The sequence below is a fragment of the Labrus bergylta genome, chromosome 12, assembly GCF_963930695.1.
Source record: "Labrus bergylta chromosome 12, fLabBer1.1, whole genome shotgun sequence".
In the NCBI taxonomy this organism is placed as follows: domain Eukaryota; kingdom Metazoa; phylum Chordata; class Actinopteri; order Labriformes; family Labridae; genus Labrus; species Labrus bergylta.
This window is the reverse complement of record NC_089206.1, coordinates 78,469-97,500: the sequence shown is the minus strand read 5'-3', so window position 1 is coordinate 97,500 and position 19,032 is coordinate 78,469. Positions and strand designations below refer to the sequence as shown.

At 35.6% G+C, this 19,032-nt stretch overlaps 2 protein-coding genes across 3 annotated transcripts in view; one reads left to right on the top strand and one right to left on the bottom strand.

The window, feature by feature from the left end:
- Nucleotides 1–1,154, top strand: part of LOC109977100 (uncharacterized) — an 11,517-nt gene extending 10,363 nt beyond the window's left edge. For both annotated transcript variants that reach the window (XM_065961456.1, XM_065961458.1), the window contains one exon: nucleotides 1–1,154. This exon is cut by the window's left edge and continues 207 nt beyond it. The gene's annotated coding sequence lies outside the window, so the exon portion shown is untranslated.
- A 44-nt stretch (nucleotides 1,155–1,198) lies between these two features.
- Nucleotides 1,199–18,954, bottom strand: rfc2 (replication factor C (activator 1) 2). Its single transcript, XM_065961460.1, has 6 exons — nucleotides 18,668–18,954; nucleotides 12,414–12,519; nucleotides 4,485–4,586; nucleotides 3,272–3,530; nucleotides 2,929–3,189; nucleotides 1,199–1,433 (listed from the first exon to the last, which is right to left on the bottom strand). The coding sequence occupies exons 1-6, from the start codon at nucleotides 18,900–18,902 to the stop codon at nucleotides 1,323–1,325; spliced, it is 1,074 nt and encodes a 357-aa protein (XP_065817532.1). The 5' UTR covers nucleotides 18,903–18,954; the 3' UTR covers nucleotides 1,199–1,322.
- Between the last annotated feature and the right edge of the window lie 78 nt (nucleotides 18,955–19,032).

Sequence of the window (19,032 nt, the reverse complement as noted above, 5' to 3'; positions counted from 1 at the left end):
TCTGATGCTCGGTGCACTGGAACTTTCCAAACAGTTGTGTGGTGGCTGTAAGGAGACTTAACTCTACATGCTTCATTGTGTTTCTTTCCTCCAGTAGACTGTTACACATCTTTCTCTTCCTCCTTTGAATGCTTTGTAGTCTATTGTTTTTCTTTTCTTCTAAATGGTGGTGATAGATGTAGTGAAGTGTAAAGGTTCAGAATGACCCCCCCCCCTCTCTCTTTTCTGTGTTGTCCTCATGCCTCCACACAATCTTTCATTGAAGAAGTTGTTGATTTAAAGAGGAACATGTGAAGTTGGAGAATATTCCCTGTCTTCAGCGTTACTGATCTTTTGATTCTTGGTTTTAGCATGCTAGCTGTTCAGTGGTCTCTTCTGGTGTGACTCCATGTTGATCGAACACATTTCACTGCAGAATGGACAAATGGTGCGTTCAGGTGCTGCTCAGGTGGTCTCAGTTTCTGAGTCATGTGATTTCAGTTCAGAAAGTCTAAACGCACAGACACACAGACTGTTACAGTTCAAAGTGTTCCCACCTGAGCGGGTGTTCATTTTACCACTCCTTATATTTGAGCACATTTGTCCCACACTACATGAAGGCAGTATGTCTGTTGGATACGCTGCATTCATGTAGTGTGGGACGAATATGCTCAAATAAAACTTTGAACAGAGACATTTCACTGATCTTCTTCATCAACTCCGTTTGTGTTTCAACATTCAGACTTTCTGAACTGAAATCACATGACTCAGAAACTGAGACCACCTGAGCAGCACCTGAACGCACCATTTGTCCATTCTGCAGTGAAAATGTCTTAGATCAGTTTCTTTTGATATTGTCGGGCAGGTGAAGAGAGACAGGAAGTGTGGGGAGGAGAGAGAGCTGCTGCAAAGCGTCCGTACATGGGTGGTGCAACAGAACCACTAGGCCCAGTGGTGAATGTTCTTCTTGGTCTGTTCACACATCAGCTCAGACTGTCCTGGGGGGGGTTAGGGTCATGACTTGATAAAGGAGCATCATGCAGGGTTAGTCTTCAGTCTGTAACAGAGATGTGTTTGTAAAAACTTCTTCTAGATGTTCTTCTCTGTATTTATTAACTGTTTGTTGTTTCATGACTTCTGATGTTGTTTAATAAAGATCGTTGGTTTGCCCTCAACGTTTGAAGAACTGTTTCACAAACATGAAGGAGGAAAGACGGAGTGAAAATGACTCTTTATTATTTCTATACAAAATGTGAACACACACGTCAAAACACACACAGCTCTGTTCTATCAGTCTGCTGCTGTGAGGAGGTAGCAGCTCCATCAGGGGGGTGGTGTTGGGTTCAGCTGGCAACAGGGGGCGCTGTCTTGCTGCAGAGTCGAGCCAACAGACCGGCCATCTGCAGCAGAGAGTTCACACCTTCAGCCACCCTCATGTGAGTGTAGCCGATCTCCTGCAGGACACAAACAGGTGAGACGTCAGCTGACACAAACAGGTGAGACGTCAGCTGACACAAACAGGTGACACAAACAGGTGAGACGTCAGCTGACACAAACAGGTGAGACGTCAGCTGACACAAACAGGTGACACAAACAGGTGAGACGTCGGCTGACACCTTTACTGAGAGTTAATGAAGGGGAACGATTCCCTCCACGTCAAACTTTATTCACATGTTTTTAAGTTATTCTGTCAGGGTGTGAAGTGATAAACATCACAGACATTAGGGATGCAACAATACAGTCAGCCCACGGTTCAATATGTACCTCGGTTTTTTGGTCACGGTTCGGTTCTGATGGGCTGGGCCATTAAAATGTTTCCAGTGTTAAGTGTTTCAGGCAAATTTTACAGAACATCAAGGGATTTAGAACTATTTTTAAAAGATTTTAAAACTATTTATTTTACTTTGAAGCAAAAACAAATTCAGGTGCTCTCCTTTCAGCCTATTGCAAAGTCAGATTAGATTTGAACATTAAGTAAACTACAATTATCTCAATGAATGCCAACAAAAAAGTGCATTGGTGGCATACTGTCATACTTCTCTTTTAGCTCCTCTCTTATTCTTGTAATGTTCAGTATTGTAAATATTTGGAGTATTAACAGCAGCTCAAACGATTTAAGAACATTTCAAAAGACATCAAATGTCACACTGAAGGTTCAGACAGTTTTTGACCAGTTTAGAGTTTTTAATAAGAGCAGTGAGGGTGATGTGCAGACAGAGGAGCACTCAGCTGATGTTAACAGACAGCAGCCTGCCATGTAGTTCACATACTTCACTGGTTAACAAACTGTAGAGCACATGATCAATTCATCTTTTTGTTTCTTGTCCGTCCCCTTATATGCGTAATGGCACGTTCCCCAATTTAGAGAGAAATACAATGCGCAGAAACTAGTTAAACGCCAAACCGTTAAAACCGCAATTCACAAGTCAGTATTGAACCGTGGATGCCGTACCGAACGGTTCAATATTTTATTGAGAATTGTTGCATGCCTAACAGACACATTAGTGTTTAGTGTACGAGAGCAGGACCAATGTTCATCCTGGTTTTGTTAAAAGCAAACAGACAGCAAACAGTTTCTGATAAACATGCTGTTCATTGTATTCACAGAGAGACGGGAGAATAAACAAGTTTAAAAGTCACATTCTTTAAAATCCTCTTCCCCATGTTCCTCTAGTCTGTCTACAAACCCCCCAATGATGAGAAAAGTCCATCCTCTCCATCTTCTTCCTGCTCCACTTTTCAGAAAATGTGTGCTCAAACAGGCCGTTTGGCAGTAGCCCCTCCCCCAGGTGGGTGACACTCCCACAGCTAGGTGTTTGTTCTGCCCTCTGAGTGTGCCTTCTCACCGTATATCATACATATAGCGTCTATGTTTACAGAGCAGATGAACGTTTCTGATAAATGACCTTGAGAAGTGAAACGGCGTTTAGGGGCGGAGCTCTGGCTCACCTTGATGAACTCCAGTTTGAGGTACTCGGCCATCTGGTACGTCTTGCAGACCCTGAAGATGTTCCCGATGATGTCCTCTGGAGAGTAACCCAGCGCCCACAGCTGCTCAATCACCTTATAGGCCTTGTCAATGTCCCCGTCCACGCAGTGTCCCAGCATGCTTTTCACCAGCAGGGGGTGGGGCTCGTCGCACACTTTGAACACGTTCTCACTGTTGATGTAGCCGAAGCCCGAGTTTGTGGACTGCAGGTTGTTGAGCGCCTGGAAACAGGAAGCAGAAAGTGAGCTGAACAGCTGAGAGTGAGTGCTGACTCCGCCCCCTGCTGACTCCGCCCCCCCTCACCTGTCTCATGTCTCCCTGGGCGGTGAAGATGACGGCCTCCAGTCCATCATCAGACACGGACAGACTCTCCTTCTCCACCACCTCCTGCAGACGGGCCAGGATCTGCCCGTCTGTCAGCTTGGAGTAACGCAGCACGGCGCAGCGAGACTGGATCGGCTCGATGATTTTATCGGAGGCGTTACACGCCAGAGCGAAGCGAGTCGTCTTGGAGTAGATCTCCATGATCCTCCTGAGCGCCTGCTGAGCTCCATCAGTCATGCTGCAGGGAAGAGGTTCACACATATCTTAATTTCATGTGTCAGTCACTTTGACTAAAACGGGGGTTCAATGTAGAGCGCGGCGCCTGCACAAGGTGCATTGTGGGTAACTTGTTAAAATGAGATTCTTCTTCTTTAGCTGCTGAAATTAACTTTAAATAAATGTGATTCATCTGGTTTAAAACTCTTCTATTGCATCACCTCAGAAATAATCCCAGCTTTGAACCTTTCTTACTTTAAACAGGGAGTGACCTTTGACTTTTTTATTCAAACTGAAGCTGTGTGTGAAATCACTCCCTATCCACTATATAGTGAACACGCCATTTTGTAGTGCAGTCCGAATTCTGAGTGAGCACGGTCATACCCTCTATATAGTCCACTCAATGTATCCCACAATGCATTTTGAAAAGTAGTGTATGAGCGATGGTCACAATGCGAGCAATATATACCATCATGCATTGCGGTTCAAAAGATTTTTACGAGTGGCGTTTGACTCGACTGCTCTCAGACGGACGAGAGGAGCGACCAGCATGAACACAGAAACTCATTAAAGTTCATATTCAGAGCGTTTTACTGAAATCTAAGATCGGTTTGAATAAAGACTTTAGTGATGTTAGTCCTAATGATGATGACAGAGAAACCAGAGTCTGTGAGCATAAATAAATTATGTCTCATTGTGTAAAATTCAATATTTCATAAGTGCTGTTGTTTATTGTTGTTATTGATCCTCAGCCGCTGCACAATTCAGTTGCACGACAACAATGGCGTCACTGTCAGCGGCCGGTGAGCGAGCGAGTAGTGTCCGAAATGTTTTTTTAATTTTGTTGAGTGAGTGCACGATATAGTCCACTGCATTAAATTCACTATATAGTGAATAGGGAGGAGGGAATGAGTGAGTGATTTCGGACACAGCCTGAGTCTACATGAGGGTCAGAACTCACTTCCTGTTGTCTCACCTGTCAGCTTCGTCCAAGATAATGATCTTGTGGCGTCCTTTGGGCAGTGTGACTTTCTGTTGAGCAAACATCTTGATCTTGTTTCTCACCACGTCAATTCCCCTGCAGAGGAAACAGAGAGAGCATCAAACCATGAAGAGAAGAAGAAGAGTTCTACTGGTTATAGATCAAACCATGAAGAGAAGAAGAAGAGTTCTACTGGTTATAGATCAAACCATGAAGAGAAGAAGAAGAGTTCTACTGGTTATAGATCAAACCATGAAGAGAAGAAGAAGAGTTCTACTGGTTATAGATCAAACCATGAAGAGAAGAAGAAGAGTTCTACTGGTTATAGATCAAACCATGAAGAGAAGAAGAGTTCTACTGGTTATAGATCAAACCATGAAGAGAAGAAGAAGAGTTCTACTGGTTATAGATCAAACCATGAAGAGAAGAAGAAGAGTTCTACTGGTTATAGATCAAACCATGAAGAGAAGAAGAAGAGTTCTACTGGTTATAGATCAAACCATGAAGAGAAGAAGAGTTCTACTGGTTATAGATCAAACCATGAAGAGAAGAAGAGTTCTACTGGTTATAGATCAAACTTTGAAGAGAAGAAGAAGAGTTCTACTGGTTATAGATCAAACCATGAAGAGAAGAAGAAGAGTTCTACTGGTTATAGATAAAACTATGAAGAGAAGAAGAGTTCTACTGGTTATAGATCAAACCATGAAGAGAAGAAGAAGAGTTCTACTGGTTATAGATCAAACCATGAAGAGAAGAAGAGTTCTACTGGTTATAGATCAAACCATGAAGAGAAGAAGAAGAGTTCTACTGGTTATAGATCAAACCATGAAGAGAAGAAGAAGAAGAAGAGTTCTACTGGTTATAGATCAAACCATGAAGAGAAGAAGAAGAGTTCTACTGGTTATAGATCAAACTTTGAAGAAGAGAAGAAGAGTTCTACTGGTTATAGATCAAACTTTGAAGAGAAGAAGAAGAGTTCTACTGGTTATAGATCAAACCATGAAGAGAAGAAGAAGAGTTCTACTGGTTATAGATCAAACCATGAAGAAGAGAAGAAGAGTTCTACTGGTTATAGATCAAACCATGAAGAAGAGAAGAAGAGTTCTACTGGTTATAGATCAAACCATGAAGAGAAGAAGAAGAGTTCTACTGGTTATAGATCAAACCATGAAGAGAAGAAGAGTTCTACTGGTTATAGATCAAACCATGAAGAGAAGAAGAAGAGTTCTACTGGTTATAGATCAAACCATGAAGAAGAGAAGAAGAGTTCTACTGGTTACAGATCAAACCATGAAGAGAAGAAGAGTTCTACTGGTTATAGATCAAACCATGAAGAAGAGAAGAAGAGTTCTACTGGTTATAGATCAAACCATGAAGAGAAGAAGAAGAGTTCTACTGGTTATAGATCAAACCATGAAGAGAAGAAGAAGAGTTCTACTGGTTATAGATCAAACCATGAAGAGAAGAAGAAGAGTTCTACTGGTTATAGATCAAACCATGAAGAGAAGAAGAAGAGTTCTACTGGTTATAGATCAAACCATGAAGAAGAGAAGAAGAGTTCTACTGGTTACAGATCAAACCATGAAGAGAAGAAGAGTTCTACTGGTTATAGATCAAACCATGAAGAAGAGAAGAAGAGTTCTACTGGTTATAGATCAAACCATGAAGAGAAGAAGAGTTCTACTGGTTATAGATCAAACCATGAAGAGAAGAAGAAGAGTTCTACTGGTTATAGATCAAACCATGAAGAGAAGAAGAGTTCTACTGGTTATAGATCAAACCATGAAGAGAAGAAGAAGAGTTCTACTGGTTATAGATCAAACCATGAAGAGGAGAAGAAGAGTTCTACTGGTTATAGATCAAACCATGAAGAGAAGAAGAAGAGTTCTACTGGTTATAGATCAAACCATGAAGAGAAGAAGAAGAAGAGTTCTACTGGTTATAGATCAAACCATGAAGAGAAGAAGAGTTCTACTGGTTATAGATCAAACCATGAAGAGAAGAAGAAGAGTTCTACTGGTTATAGATCAAACCATGAAGAGAAGAAGAAGAGTTCTACTGGTTATAGATCAAACCATGAAGAGAAGAAGAAGAGTTCTACTGGTTATAGATCAAACCATGAAGAGAAGAAGAAGAGTTCTACTGGTTATAGATCAAACCATGAAGAGAAGAAGAGTTCTACTGGTTATAGATCAAACCATGAAGAGAAGAAGAAGAGTTCTAGTGGTTATAGATCAAACCATGAAGAGAAGAAGAAGAGTTCTACTGGTTATAGATCAAACCATGAAGAGAAGAAGAAGAGTTCTACTGGTTATAGATCAAACCATGAAGAGAAGAAGAGTTCTACTGGTTATAGATCAAACCATGAAGAGAAGAAGAGTTCTACTGGTTATAGATCAAACCATGAAGAGAAGAAGAAGAAGAAGAAGAGTTCTACTGGTTATAGATCAAACCATGAAGAGAAGAAGAAGAGTTCTACTGGTTATAGATCAAACCATGAAGAGAAGAAGAGTTCTACTGGTTATAGATCAAACCATGAAGAGAAGAAGAGTTCTACTGGTTATAGATCAAACCATGAAGAGAAGAAGAAGAGTTCTACTGGTTATAGATCAAACCATGAAGAGAAGAAGAGTTCTACTGGTTATAGATCAAACCATGAAGAGAAGAAGAGTTCTACTGGTTATAGATCAAACCATGAAGAGAAGAAGAAGAGTTCTACTGGTTATAGATCAAACGATGAAGAAAAGAAGAAGAGTTCTACTGGTTATAGATCAAACGATGAAGAGAAGAAGAAGAGTTCTACTGGTTATAGATCAAACGATGAAGAAAACAAGAAGAGTTCTACTGGTTATAGATCAAACCATGAAGAGAAGAAGAAGAGTTCTACTGGTTATAGATCAAACGATGAAGAAAACAAGAAGAGTTCTACTGGTTATAGATCAAACCATGAAGAGAAGAAGAGTTCTACTGGTTATAGATCAAACTATGAAGAGAAGAAGAAGAGTTCTACTGGTTATAGATCAAACTATGAAGAGAAGAAGAAGAGTTCTACTGGTTATAGATCAAACCATGAAGAGAAGAAGAAGAGTTCTACTGGTTATAGATCAAACCATGAAGAGGAGAAGAAGAAGAGTTCTACTGGTTATAGATCAAACTTTGAAGAGAAGAAGAAGAGTTCTAGTGGTTATAGATCAAACCATGAAGAGAAGAAGAAGAGTTCTACTGGTTATAGATCAAACCATGAAGAGAAGAAGAAGAGTTCTACTGGTTATAGATCAAACCATGAAGAGAAGAAGAAGAGTTCTACTGGTTATAGATCAAACCATGAAGAGAAGAAGAAGAGTTCTACTGGTTATAGATCAAACCATGAAGAGAAGAAGAGTTCTACTGGTTATAGATCAAACCATGAAGAGAAGAAGAAGAAGAAGAAGAGTTCTACTGGTTATAGATCAAACCATGAAGAGAAGAAGAAGAGTTCTACTGGTTATAGATCAAACCATGAAGAGAAGAAGAGTTCTACTGGTTATAGATCAAACCATGAAGAGAAGAAGAGTTCTACTGGTTATAGATCAAACTTTGAAGAGAAGAAGAAGAGTTCTACTGGTTATAGATCAAACCATGAAGAGAAGAAGAAGAGTTCTACTGGTTATAGATAAAACTATGAAGAGAAGAAGAGTTCTACTGGTTATAGATCAAACCATGAAGAGAAGAAGAAGAGTTCTACTGGTTATAGATCAAACCATGAAGAGAAGAAGAGTTCTACTGGTTATAGATCAAACCATGAAGAGAAGAAGAAGAGTTCTACTGGTTATAGATCAAACCATGAAGAGAAGAAGAAGAAGAAGAGTTCTACTGGTTATAGATCAAACCATGAAGAGAAGAAGAAGAGTTCTACTGGTTATAGATCAAACTTTGAAGAAGAGAAGAAGAGTTCTACTGGTTATAGATCAAACTTTGAAGAGAAGAAGAGTTCTACTGGTTATAGATCAAACCATGAAGAAGAGAAGAAGAGTTCTACTGGTTATAGATCAAACCATGAAGAAGAGAAGAAGAGTTCTACTGGTTATAGATCAAACCATGAAGAGAAGAAGAAGAGTTCTACTGGTTATAGATCAAACCATGAAGAGAAGAAGAGTTCTACTGGTTATAGATCAAACCATGAAGAGAAGAAGAAGAGTTCTACTGGTTATAGATCAAACCATGAAGAAGAGAAGAAGAGTTCTACTGGTTACAGATCAAACCATGAAGAGAAGAAGAGTTCTACTGGTTATAGATCAAACCATGAAGAAGAGAAGAAGAGTTCTACTGGTTATAGATCAAACCATGAAGAGAAGAAGAAGAGTTCTACTGGTTATAGATCAAACCATGAAGAGAAGAAGAGTTCTACTGGTTATAGATCAAACCATGAAGAGAAGAAGAAGAGTTCTACTGGTTATAGATCAAACCATGAAGAGAAGAAGAAGAGTTCTACTGGTTATAGATCAAACCATGAAGAGAAGAAGAAGAGTTCTACTGGTTATAGATCAAACCATGAAGAGGAGAAGAAGAGTTCTACTGGTTATAGATCAAACCATGAAGAAGAGAAGAAGAGTTCTACTGGTTACAGATCAAACCATGAAGAGAAGAAGAGTTCTACTGGTTATAGATCAAACCTTGAAGAAGAGAAGAAGAGTTCTACTGGTTATAGATCAAACCTTGAAGAAGAGAAGAAGAGTTCTACTGGTTATAGATCAAACCATGAAGAGAAGAAGAGTTCTACTGGTTATAGATCAAACCATGAAGAGAAGAAGAAGAGTTCTACTGGTTATAGATCAAACCATGAAGAGAAGAAGAGTTCTACTGGTTATAGATCAAACCATGAAGAGAAGAAGAAGAGTTCTACTGGTTATAGATCAAACCATGAAGAGGAGAAGAAGAGTTCTACTGGTTATAGATCAAACCATGAAGAGAAGAAGAAGAGTTCTACTGGTTATAGATCAAACCATGAAGAGAAGAAGAAGAAGAGTTCTACTGGTTATAGATCAAACCATGAAGAGAAGAAGAGTTCTACTGGTTATAGATCAAACCATGAAGAGAAGAAGAAGAGTTCTACTGGTTATAGATCAAACCATGAAGAGAAGAAGAAGAGTTCTACTGGTTATAGATCAAACCATGAAGAGAAGAAGAAGAGTTCTACTGGTTATAGATCAAACCATGAAGAGAAGAAGAAGAGTTCTACTGGTTATAGATCAAACCATGAAGAGAAGAAGAGTTCTACTGGTTATAGATCAAACCATGAAGAGAAGAAGAAGAGTTCTAGTGGTTATAGATCAAACCATGAAGAGAAGAAGAAGAGTTCTACTGGTTATAGATCAAACCATGAAGAGAAGAAGAGTTCTACTGGTTACAGATCAAACCATGAAGAGAAGAAGAGTTCTACTGGTTATAGATCAAACCATGAAGAGAAGAAGAAGAAGAAGAAGAGTTCTACTGGTTATAGATCAAACCATGAAGAGAAGAAGAAGAGTTCTACTGGTTATAGATCAAACCATGAAGAGAAGAAGAGTTCTACTGGTTATAGATCAAACCATGAAGAGAAGAAGAAGAAGAAGAAGAGTTCTACTGGTTATAGATCAAACCATGAAGAGAAGAAGAAGAGTTCTACTGGTTATAGATCAAACCATGAAGAGAAGAAGAGTTCTACTGGTTATAGATCAAACCATGAAGAGAAGAAGAGTTCTACTGGTTATAGATCAAACCATGAAGAGAAGAAGAAGAGTTCTACTGGTTATAGATCAAACGATGAAGAAAAGAAGAAGAGTTCTACTGGTTATAGATCAAACGATGAAGAGAAGAAGAAGAGTTCTACTGGTTATAGATCAAACGATGAAGAAAACAAGAAGAGTTCTACTGGTTATAGATCAAACCATGAAGAGAAGAAGAAGAGTTCTACTGGTTATAGATCAAACGATGAAGAAAACAAGAAGAGTTCTACTGGTTATAGATCAAACCATGAAGAGAAGAAGAGTTCTACTGGTTATAGATCAAACTATGAAGAGAAGAAGAAGAGTTCTACTGGTTATAGATCAAACTATGAAGAGAAGAAGAAGAGTTCTACTGGTTATAGATCAAACCATGAAGAGAAGAAGAAGAGTTCTACTGGTTATAGATCAAACCATGAAGAGGAGAAGAAGAAGAGTTCTACTGGTTATAGATCAAACTTTGAAGAGAAGAAGAAGAGTTCTAGTGGTTATAGATCAAACCATGAAGAGAAGAAGAAGAGTTCTACTGGTTATAGATCAAACCATGAAGAGAAGAAGAAGAGTTCTACTGGTTATAGATCAAACCATGAAGAGGAGAAGAAGAAGAGTTCTACTGGTTATAGATCAAACTTTGAAGAGAAGAAGAAGAGTTCTAGTGGTTATAGATCAAACTTTGAAGAGAAGAAGAAGAGTTCTACTGGTTATAAATCAAACTTTGAAGAGGAGAAGAAGAGTTCTACTGGTTACAGATCAAACCATGAAGAGAAGAAGAAGAGTTCTACTGGTTATAGATCAAACTATGAAGAGAAGAAGAAGAGTTCTACTGGTTACAGATCAAACCATGAAGAGAAGAAGAAGAGTTCTACTGGTTATAGATCAAACCATGAAGAGAAGAAGAAGAGTTCTAGTGGTTATAGATCAAACTTTGAAGAGAAGAAGAAGAGTTCTAGTGGTTATAAATCAAACTTTGAAGAGGAGAAGAAGAGTTCTACTGGTTACAGATCAAACCATGAAGAGAAGAAGAAGAGTTCTACTGGTTATAGATCAAACTATGAAGAGAAGAAGAAGAGTTCTACTGGTTACAGATCAAACCATGAAGAGAAGAAGAAGAGTTCTACTGGTTATAGATCAAACCATGAAGAGAAGAAGAAGAGTTCTACTGGTTACAGATCAAACCATGAAGAGAAGAAGAAGAGTTCTACTGGTTATAGATCAAACTATGAAGAGAAGGAGAAGAGTTCTACTGGTTATAAATCAAACTTTGAAGAGGAGAAGAAGAGTTCTACTGGTTATAGATCAAACCATGAAGAGAAGAAGAAGAGTTCTACTGGTTATAGATCAAACCATGAAGAGAAGAAGAAGAGTTCTACTGGTTACAGATCAAACCATGAAGAGAAGAAGAAGAGTTCTACTGGTTATAGATCAAACCATGAAGAGGAGAAGAGTTCTACTGGTTACAGATCAAACCATGAAGAGAAGAAGAAGAGTTCTACTGGTTACAGATGAAACCATGAAGAGAAGAAGAAGAGTTCTACTGGTTATAGATCAAACCATGAAGAGAAGAAGAAGAGTTCTACTGGTTATAGATCAAACTATGAAGAGAAGGAGAAGAGTTCTACTGGTTATAGATCAAACCATGAAGAGGAGAAGAAGAGTTCTACTGGTTATAGATCAAACCATGAAGAGAAGAAGAAGAAGAGTTCTACTGGTTATAGATCAAACTATGAAGAGAAGGAGAAGAGTTCTACTGGTTATAGATCAAACCATGAAGAGGAGAAGAAGAGTTCTACTGGTTATAGATCAAACCATGAAGAGAAGAAGAAGAGTTCTACTGGTTATAGATCAAACCATGAAGAGAAGAAGAAGAGTTCTACTGGTTATAGATCAAACCATGAAGAGAAGAAGAAGAGTTCTACTGGTTACAGATCAAACCATGAAGAGAAGAAGAAGAAGAGTTCTACTGGTTATAGATCAAACCATGAAGAGGAGAAGAAGAAGAGTTCTACTGGTTATAAATCAAACCATGAAGAGAAGAAAAAGAAGAAGAAGAGTTCTACTGGTTATAGATCAAACCATGAAGAGGAGAAGAAGAAGAGTTCTACTGGTTATAAATCAAACGATGAAGAGAAGAAAAAGAAGAAGAAGAGTTCTACTGGTTATAGTAACTCTGATTTGTTCTCACCTGTCGTTTGAGGCGTTGAGCTCCAGGACGGCGTCCTTCATGGAGGCTCCCAGCAGAGCTCGAGACAAACACAAGATGCTGGTGGTCTTTCCTGTGCCGGGAGGTCCTGGATAACAACATTCACCATGAGTACTCTTCTTTACAGAGCTGCTTTTAGACACATTGATCTGTTTACATGAGGAATGTTTTTTTTCATTCTGGAGGAAGAATGTTAGCGGCACTTTGAGTCCAAGACTAATATCCCAAAGAGACAATTAAGTGTTTATGTGACTGAGTCATATCGTGTTATTGTGACGTCTTTATGATATAAAAACAGTGTTATCGTGACGTCTTTATGATATAAAAACAGTTTTATTGTGACGTCTTTATAAAAACAGTTTTATCGTGACGTCTTTATGATATAAAAACAGTTTTATTGTGACGTCTTTATGATATAAAAACAGTTTTATCGTGACGTCTTTATGATATAAAAACAGTTTTATTGTGACGTCTTTATGATATAAAAACAGTTTTATCGTGACGTCTTTATAAAAACAGTTTTATCGTGATGTCTTTATCATATAAAAACAGTTTTATCGTGATGTCTTTATAAAAACAGTTTTATCGTGATGTCTTTATAAAAACAGTTTTATCGTGACGTCTTTATGATATAAAAACAGTTTTATCGTGACGTCTTTAGGATATAAAAACAGTTTTATCGTGATATCTTTATAAAAACAGTTTTATCGTGACGTCTTTATGAAAACATTTTTATCGTGACGTCTTTATAAAAACAGTTTTATCGTGACGTCTTTATAGAAACTGTTTTATCGTGACGTCTTTATGATATAAAAACAGTTTTATCGTGACGTCTTTATGATATAAAAACAGTTTTATCGTGATGTCTTTATAAAAACAGTTTTATCGTGATGTCTTTATAGAAACAGTTTTATCGTGACGTCTTTATAAAAACAGTTTTATCGTGACGTCTTTATAAAAACAGTTTTATCGTGATGTCTTTATGACATAAAAACAGTTTTATCGTGACGTCTTTATGATATCAAAACAGTTTTATCGTGACGTCTTTATAAAAACAGTTTTATCGTGATGTCTTTATGATATAAAAACAGTTTTATCGTGATGTCTTTATAAAAACAGTTTTATCGTGACGTCTTTATAAAAACAGTTTTATCGTGACGTCTTTATAAAAACAGTTTTATCGTGATGTCTTTATAAAAACAGTTTTATCGTGACGTCTTTATGATATAAAAACAGTTTTATCGTGACGTCTTATAAAAACAGTTTTATCGTGATGTCTTATAAAAACAGTTTTATCGTGACGTCTTTATAAAAACAGTTTTATCGTGATGTCTTTATGATATAAAAACAGTTTTATCGTGACGTCTTTATGATATAAAAACAGTTTTATCGTGACGTCTTTATAAAAACAGTTTTCTCGTGACGTCTTTATAAAAACAGTTTTATCGTGACGTCTTTATAAAAACAGTTTTATCGTGACGTCTTTATAAAAACAATTTTGTCGTGACGTCTTTATAAAAACAGTTTTATCGTGACGTCTTTATAAAAACAGTTTTATCGTGATGTCTTTATAAAAACAGTTTTATCGTGACGTCTTGATGATATAAAAACAGTTTTATCGTGACGTCTTATAAAAACAGTTTTATCGTGACGTCTTATAAAAACAGTTTTATCGTGACGTCTTTATAAAAACAGTTTTATCGTGACGTCTTTATGATATAAAAACAGTTTTATCGTGACGTCTTTATGATATAAAAACAGTTTTATCGTGATGTCTTTATAAAAACAGTTTTATCGTGATGTCTTTATGATATAAAAACAGTTTTATCGTGATGTCTTTATAAAAACAGTTTTATCGTGATGTCTTATAAAAACAGTTTTATCGTGACGTCTTTATGATATAAAAACAGTTTTAACGTGACGTCTTTATAAAAACAGTTTTATCGTGACGTCTTTATGATATAAAAACAGTTTTATCGTGACGTCTTTATGATATAAAAACAGTTTTATCGTGACGTCTTTATGATATAAAAACAGTTTTATCGTGATGTCTTTATGATATAAAAACAGTTTTATCGTGATGTCTTTATAAAAACAGTTTTATCGTGACGTCTTTATGATATAAAAACAGTTTTATCGTGACGTCTTTATGATATAAAAACAGTTTTATCGTGACGTCTTTATGATATAAAAACAGTTTTATCGTGATGTCTTTATGATATAAAAACAGTTTTATCGTGATGTCTTTATAAAAACAGTTTTATCGTGATGTCTTTATGATATAAAAACAGTTTTATCATGATGTCTTATAAAAACAGTTTTATCGTGACGTCTTTATAAAAACAGTTTTATCGTGATGTCTTATAAAAACAGTTTTATCGTGACGTCTTTATAAAAACAGTTTTATCGTGATGTCTTATAAAAACAGTTTTATTGTGACGTCTTTATGATATAAAAACAGTTTTATCGTGACGTCTTTATAAAAACAGTTTTATCGTGACGTCTTTATAAAAACAGTTTTATCGTGACGTCTTTATGATATAAAAACAGTTTTATCGTGACGTCTTTATGATATAAAAATCGGTTTTATCGTGATGTCTTTATAAAAACAGTTTTATCGTGATGTCTTATAAAAACAGTTTTATCGTGACGTCTTTATGATATAAAAACAGTTTTAACGTGACGTCTTTATAAAAACAGTTTTATCGTGACGTCTTTATAGAAACAGTTTTATCGTGACGTCTTTATAGAAACAGTTTTATCGTGACGTCTTTATGATATAAAAACAGTTTTATCGTGATGTCTTTATAAAAACAGTTTTATCGTGATGTCTTTATAAAAACAGTTTTATCGTGACGTCTTTATAAAAACAGTTTTATCGTGATGTCTTTATGATATAAAAAGTTTTATCGTGACGTCTTTATGATATCAAAACAGTTTTATCGTGACGTCTTTATAAAAACGGTTTTATCGTGACATCTTTATAAAAACAGTTTTATCGTGACGTCTTTATAAAAACAGTTTTATCGTGACATCTTTATAAAAACAATTTTATCGTGACGTCTTTATGATATAAAAACAGTTTTATCGTGACGTCTTTATAAAAACAGTTTTATCGTGATGTCTTTATGATATAAAAACAGTTTTATCGTGATGTCTTTATAAAAACAGTTTTATCGTGACGTCTTTATGATATCAAAACAGTTTTATCGTGACGTCTTTATAAAAACAGTTTTATCGTGATGTCTTTATAAAAACAGTTTTATCGTGACGTCTTTATGATATAAAAACAGTTTTATCGTGACGTCTTATAAAAACAGTTTTATCGTGATGTCTTTATGATATAAAAACAGTTTTATCGTGATGTCTTTATAAAAACAGTTTTATCATGACGTCTTTATAAAAACAGTTTTATCGTGATGTCTTTATGATATAAAAACAGTTTTATCGTGATGTCTTTATAAAAACAGTTTTATCGTGACGGCTTTATGATATAAAAACAGTTTTATCGTGATGTCTTTATAAAAACAGTTTTATCGTGATGTCTTTATAAAAACAGTTTTATCGTGACGTCTTTATGATATCAAAACAGTTTTATCGTGACGTCTTTATAAAAACAGTTTTATCGTGACGTCTTTATGATATAAAAACAGTTTTATCGTGATGTCTTTATAAAAACAGTTTTATCGTGATGTCTTTATAAAAACAGTTTTATCGTGACGTCTTTATAAAAACAGTTTTATCGTGATGTCTTTATAAAAACAGTTTTATCGTGATGTCTTTATAAAAACAGTTTTATCGTGACGTCTTTATGATATAAAAACAGTTTTATCGTGATGTCTTTATAAAAACAGTTTTATCGTGATGTCTTTATAAAAACAGTTTTATCGTGACGTCTTTATAAAAACAGTTTTATCGTGATGTCTTTATAAAAACAGTTTTATCGTGATGTCTTTATAAAAACAGTTTTATCGTGACGTCTTTATGATATAAAAACAGTTTTATCGTGACGTCTTTATAAAAACAGTTTTATCGTGATGTCTTTATAAAAACAGTTTTATCGTGACGTCTTTATGATATAAAAACAGTTTTATCGTGACGTCTTTATAAAAACAGTTTTATCGTGACGTCTTTATAAAAACAGTTTTATCGTGACGTCTTTATGATATAAAAACAGTTTTATCGTGACGTCTTTATAAAAACAGTTTTATCGTGACGTCTTTATGATATAAAAACAGTTTTATCGTGACGTCTTTATAAAAACAGTTTTATCGTGACGTCTTTATGATATAAAAACAGTTTTATCGTGACGTCTTTATGATATAAAAACAGTTTTATCGTGATGTCTTTATAAAAACAGTTTTATCGTGATGTCTTTATAAAAACAGTTTTATCGTGATGTCTTTATAAAAACAGTTTTATCGTGATGTCTTTATAAAAACAGTTTTATCGTGATGTCTTTATAAAAACAGTTTTATCGTGACGTCTTTATAAAAACAGTTTTATCGTGACGTCTTTATGATATAAAAACAGTTTTATCGTGATGTCTTTATAAAAACAGTTTTATCGTGACGTCTTTATAAAAACAGTTTTATCGTGACGTCTTTATGATATAAAAACAGTTTTATCGTGATGTCTTTATAAAAACAGTTTTATCGTGATGTCTTTATAAAAACAGTTTTATCGTGATGTCTTTATAAAAACGGTTTTATCGTGATGTCTTTATAAAAACAGTTTTATCGTGATGTCTTTATAAAAACAGTTTTATCGTGACGTCTTTATAAAAACAGTTTTATCGTGACGTCTTTATAAAAACAGTTTTATCGTGACGTCTTTATAAAAACAGTTTTATCGTGACGTCTTTATAAAAACAGTTTTATCGTGACGTCTTTATAAAAACAGTTTTATCGTGACGTCTTTATGATATAAAAACAGTTTTATCGTGACGTCTTTATGATATAAAAACAGTTTTATCGTGACGTCTTTATAAAAACAGTTTTATCGTGATGTCTTTATAAAAACAGTTTTATCGTGATGTCTTTATGATATAAAAACAGTTTTATCGTGACGTCTTTATGATATAAAAACAGTTTTATCGTGACGTCTTTATAAAAACAGTTTTATCGTGATGTCTTTATGATATAAAAACAGTTTTATCGTGATGTCTTTATGATATAAAAACAGTTTTATCGTGACGTCTTTATAAAAACAGTTTTATCGTGACGTCTTTATAAAAACAGTTTTATCGTGACATCTTTATAAAAACAGTTTTATCGTGACGTCTTTATGATATAAAAACAGTTTTATCGTGACGTCTTTATAAAAACAGTTTTATCGTGATGTCTTTATAAAAACAGTTTTATCGTGACGTCTTTATAAAAACAGTTTTATCGTGATGTCTTATAAAAACAGTTTTATCGTGACGTCTTTATAAAAACAGTTTTATCGTGATGTCTTTATAAAAACAGTTTTATCGTGATGTCTTATAAAAACAGTTTTATCGTGATGTCTTTATAAAAACAGTTTTATCGTGATGTCTTTATAAAAACAGTTTTATCGTGATGTCTTTATAAAAACAGTTTTATCGTGACGTCTTTATAAAAACAGTTTTATCGTGACGTCTTTATAAAAACAGTTTTATCGTGACGTCTTTATAAAAACAGTTTTATCGTGACGTCTTTATAAAAACAGTTTTATCGTGACGTCTTTATAAAAACAGTTTTATCGTGACGTCTTTATAAAAACAGTTTTATCGTGATGTCTTATAAAAACAGTTTTATCGTGACGTCTTTATAAAAACAGTTTTATCGTGATGTCTTATAAAAACAGTTTTATCGTGACGTCTTTATAAAAACAGTTTTATCGTGATGTCTTTATAAAAACAGTTTTATCGTGATGTCTTATAAAAACAGTTTTATCGTGATGTCTTTATAAAAACAGTTTTATCGTGATGTCTTTATAAAAACAGTTTTATCGTGACGTCTTTATAAAAACAGTTTTAACGTGACGTCTTTATAAAAACAGTTTTATCGTGACGTCTTTATAAAAACAGTTTTATCGTGATGTCTTTATAAAAACAGTTTTATCGTGATGTCTTTATAAAAACAGTTTTATCGTGATGTCTTATAAAAACAGTTTTATCGTGACGTCTTTATAAAAACAGTTTTAACGTGACGTCTTCATCACATAAAAACGGTATTCTCGCGATGTGTCGTGTCTTTATTTTGGTGTTTGACCTGCGATGATGATGTTTGGGACGTTCCCTTCATGGGCGAACACCTCCAGCCGGCTCACGGTCTCTTCGTTCCCCACGATGTGGTTCAGCTTCAGGGGTCTGTACTTCTCCACCCAGGGCAGCTCGAAGGAAGTCCCGGAGCCTTTGGACGAGCTCTCCCCGGCCTCCGTGTCCGCTTTGTGTCCGCTGTACACATGTTTGTTCTCACAGTTCGTCTCTGCCATCTCCACGTCCATAATGCCGTCAGTCTGTCAGCCCGCGAACTGCAGCGGGACTTTTCCCTCTCCGGAAACCACGTGACAGTAAACTCACATCTCATTGGTCGAAAATTCATCTTCTTCTTTTGGATTTCCGGTGTTATGCCGA

What these genes read in the sequence shown, in the direction of transcription:
- rfc2 (XM_065961460.1), bottom strand. Translation starts at nt 18,902, where the DNA reads ATGGACGTGGAGATGGCAGAGACGAACTGTGAGAACAAACATGTGTAC. An exon ending in CCCAAACATCATCATCGCAG is followed by an intron (nt 12,520 to 18,667) that starts GTCAAACACCAA and finishes GTTGTTATCCAG; the next exon opens with GACCTCCCGGCACAGGAAAG. An exon ending in TCAAACTGGAGTTCATCAAG is followed by an intron (nt 1,434 to 2,928) that starts GTGAGCCAGAGC and finishes TGTGTCCTGCAG; the next exon opens with GAGATCGGCTACACTCACAT.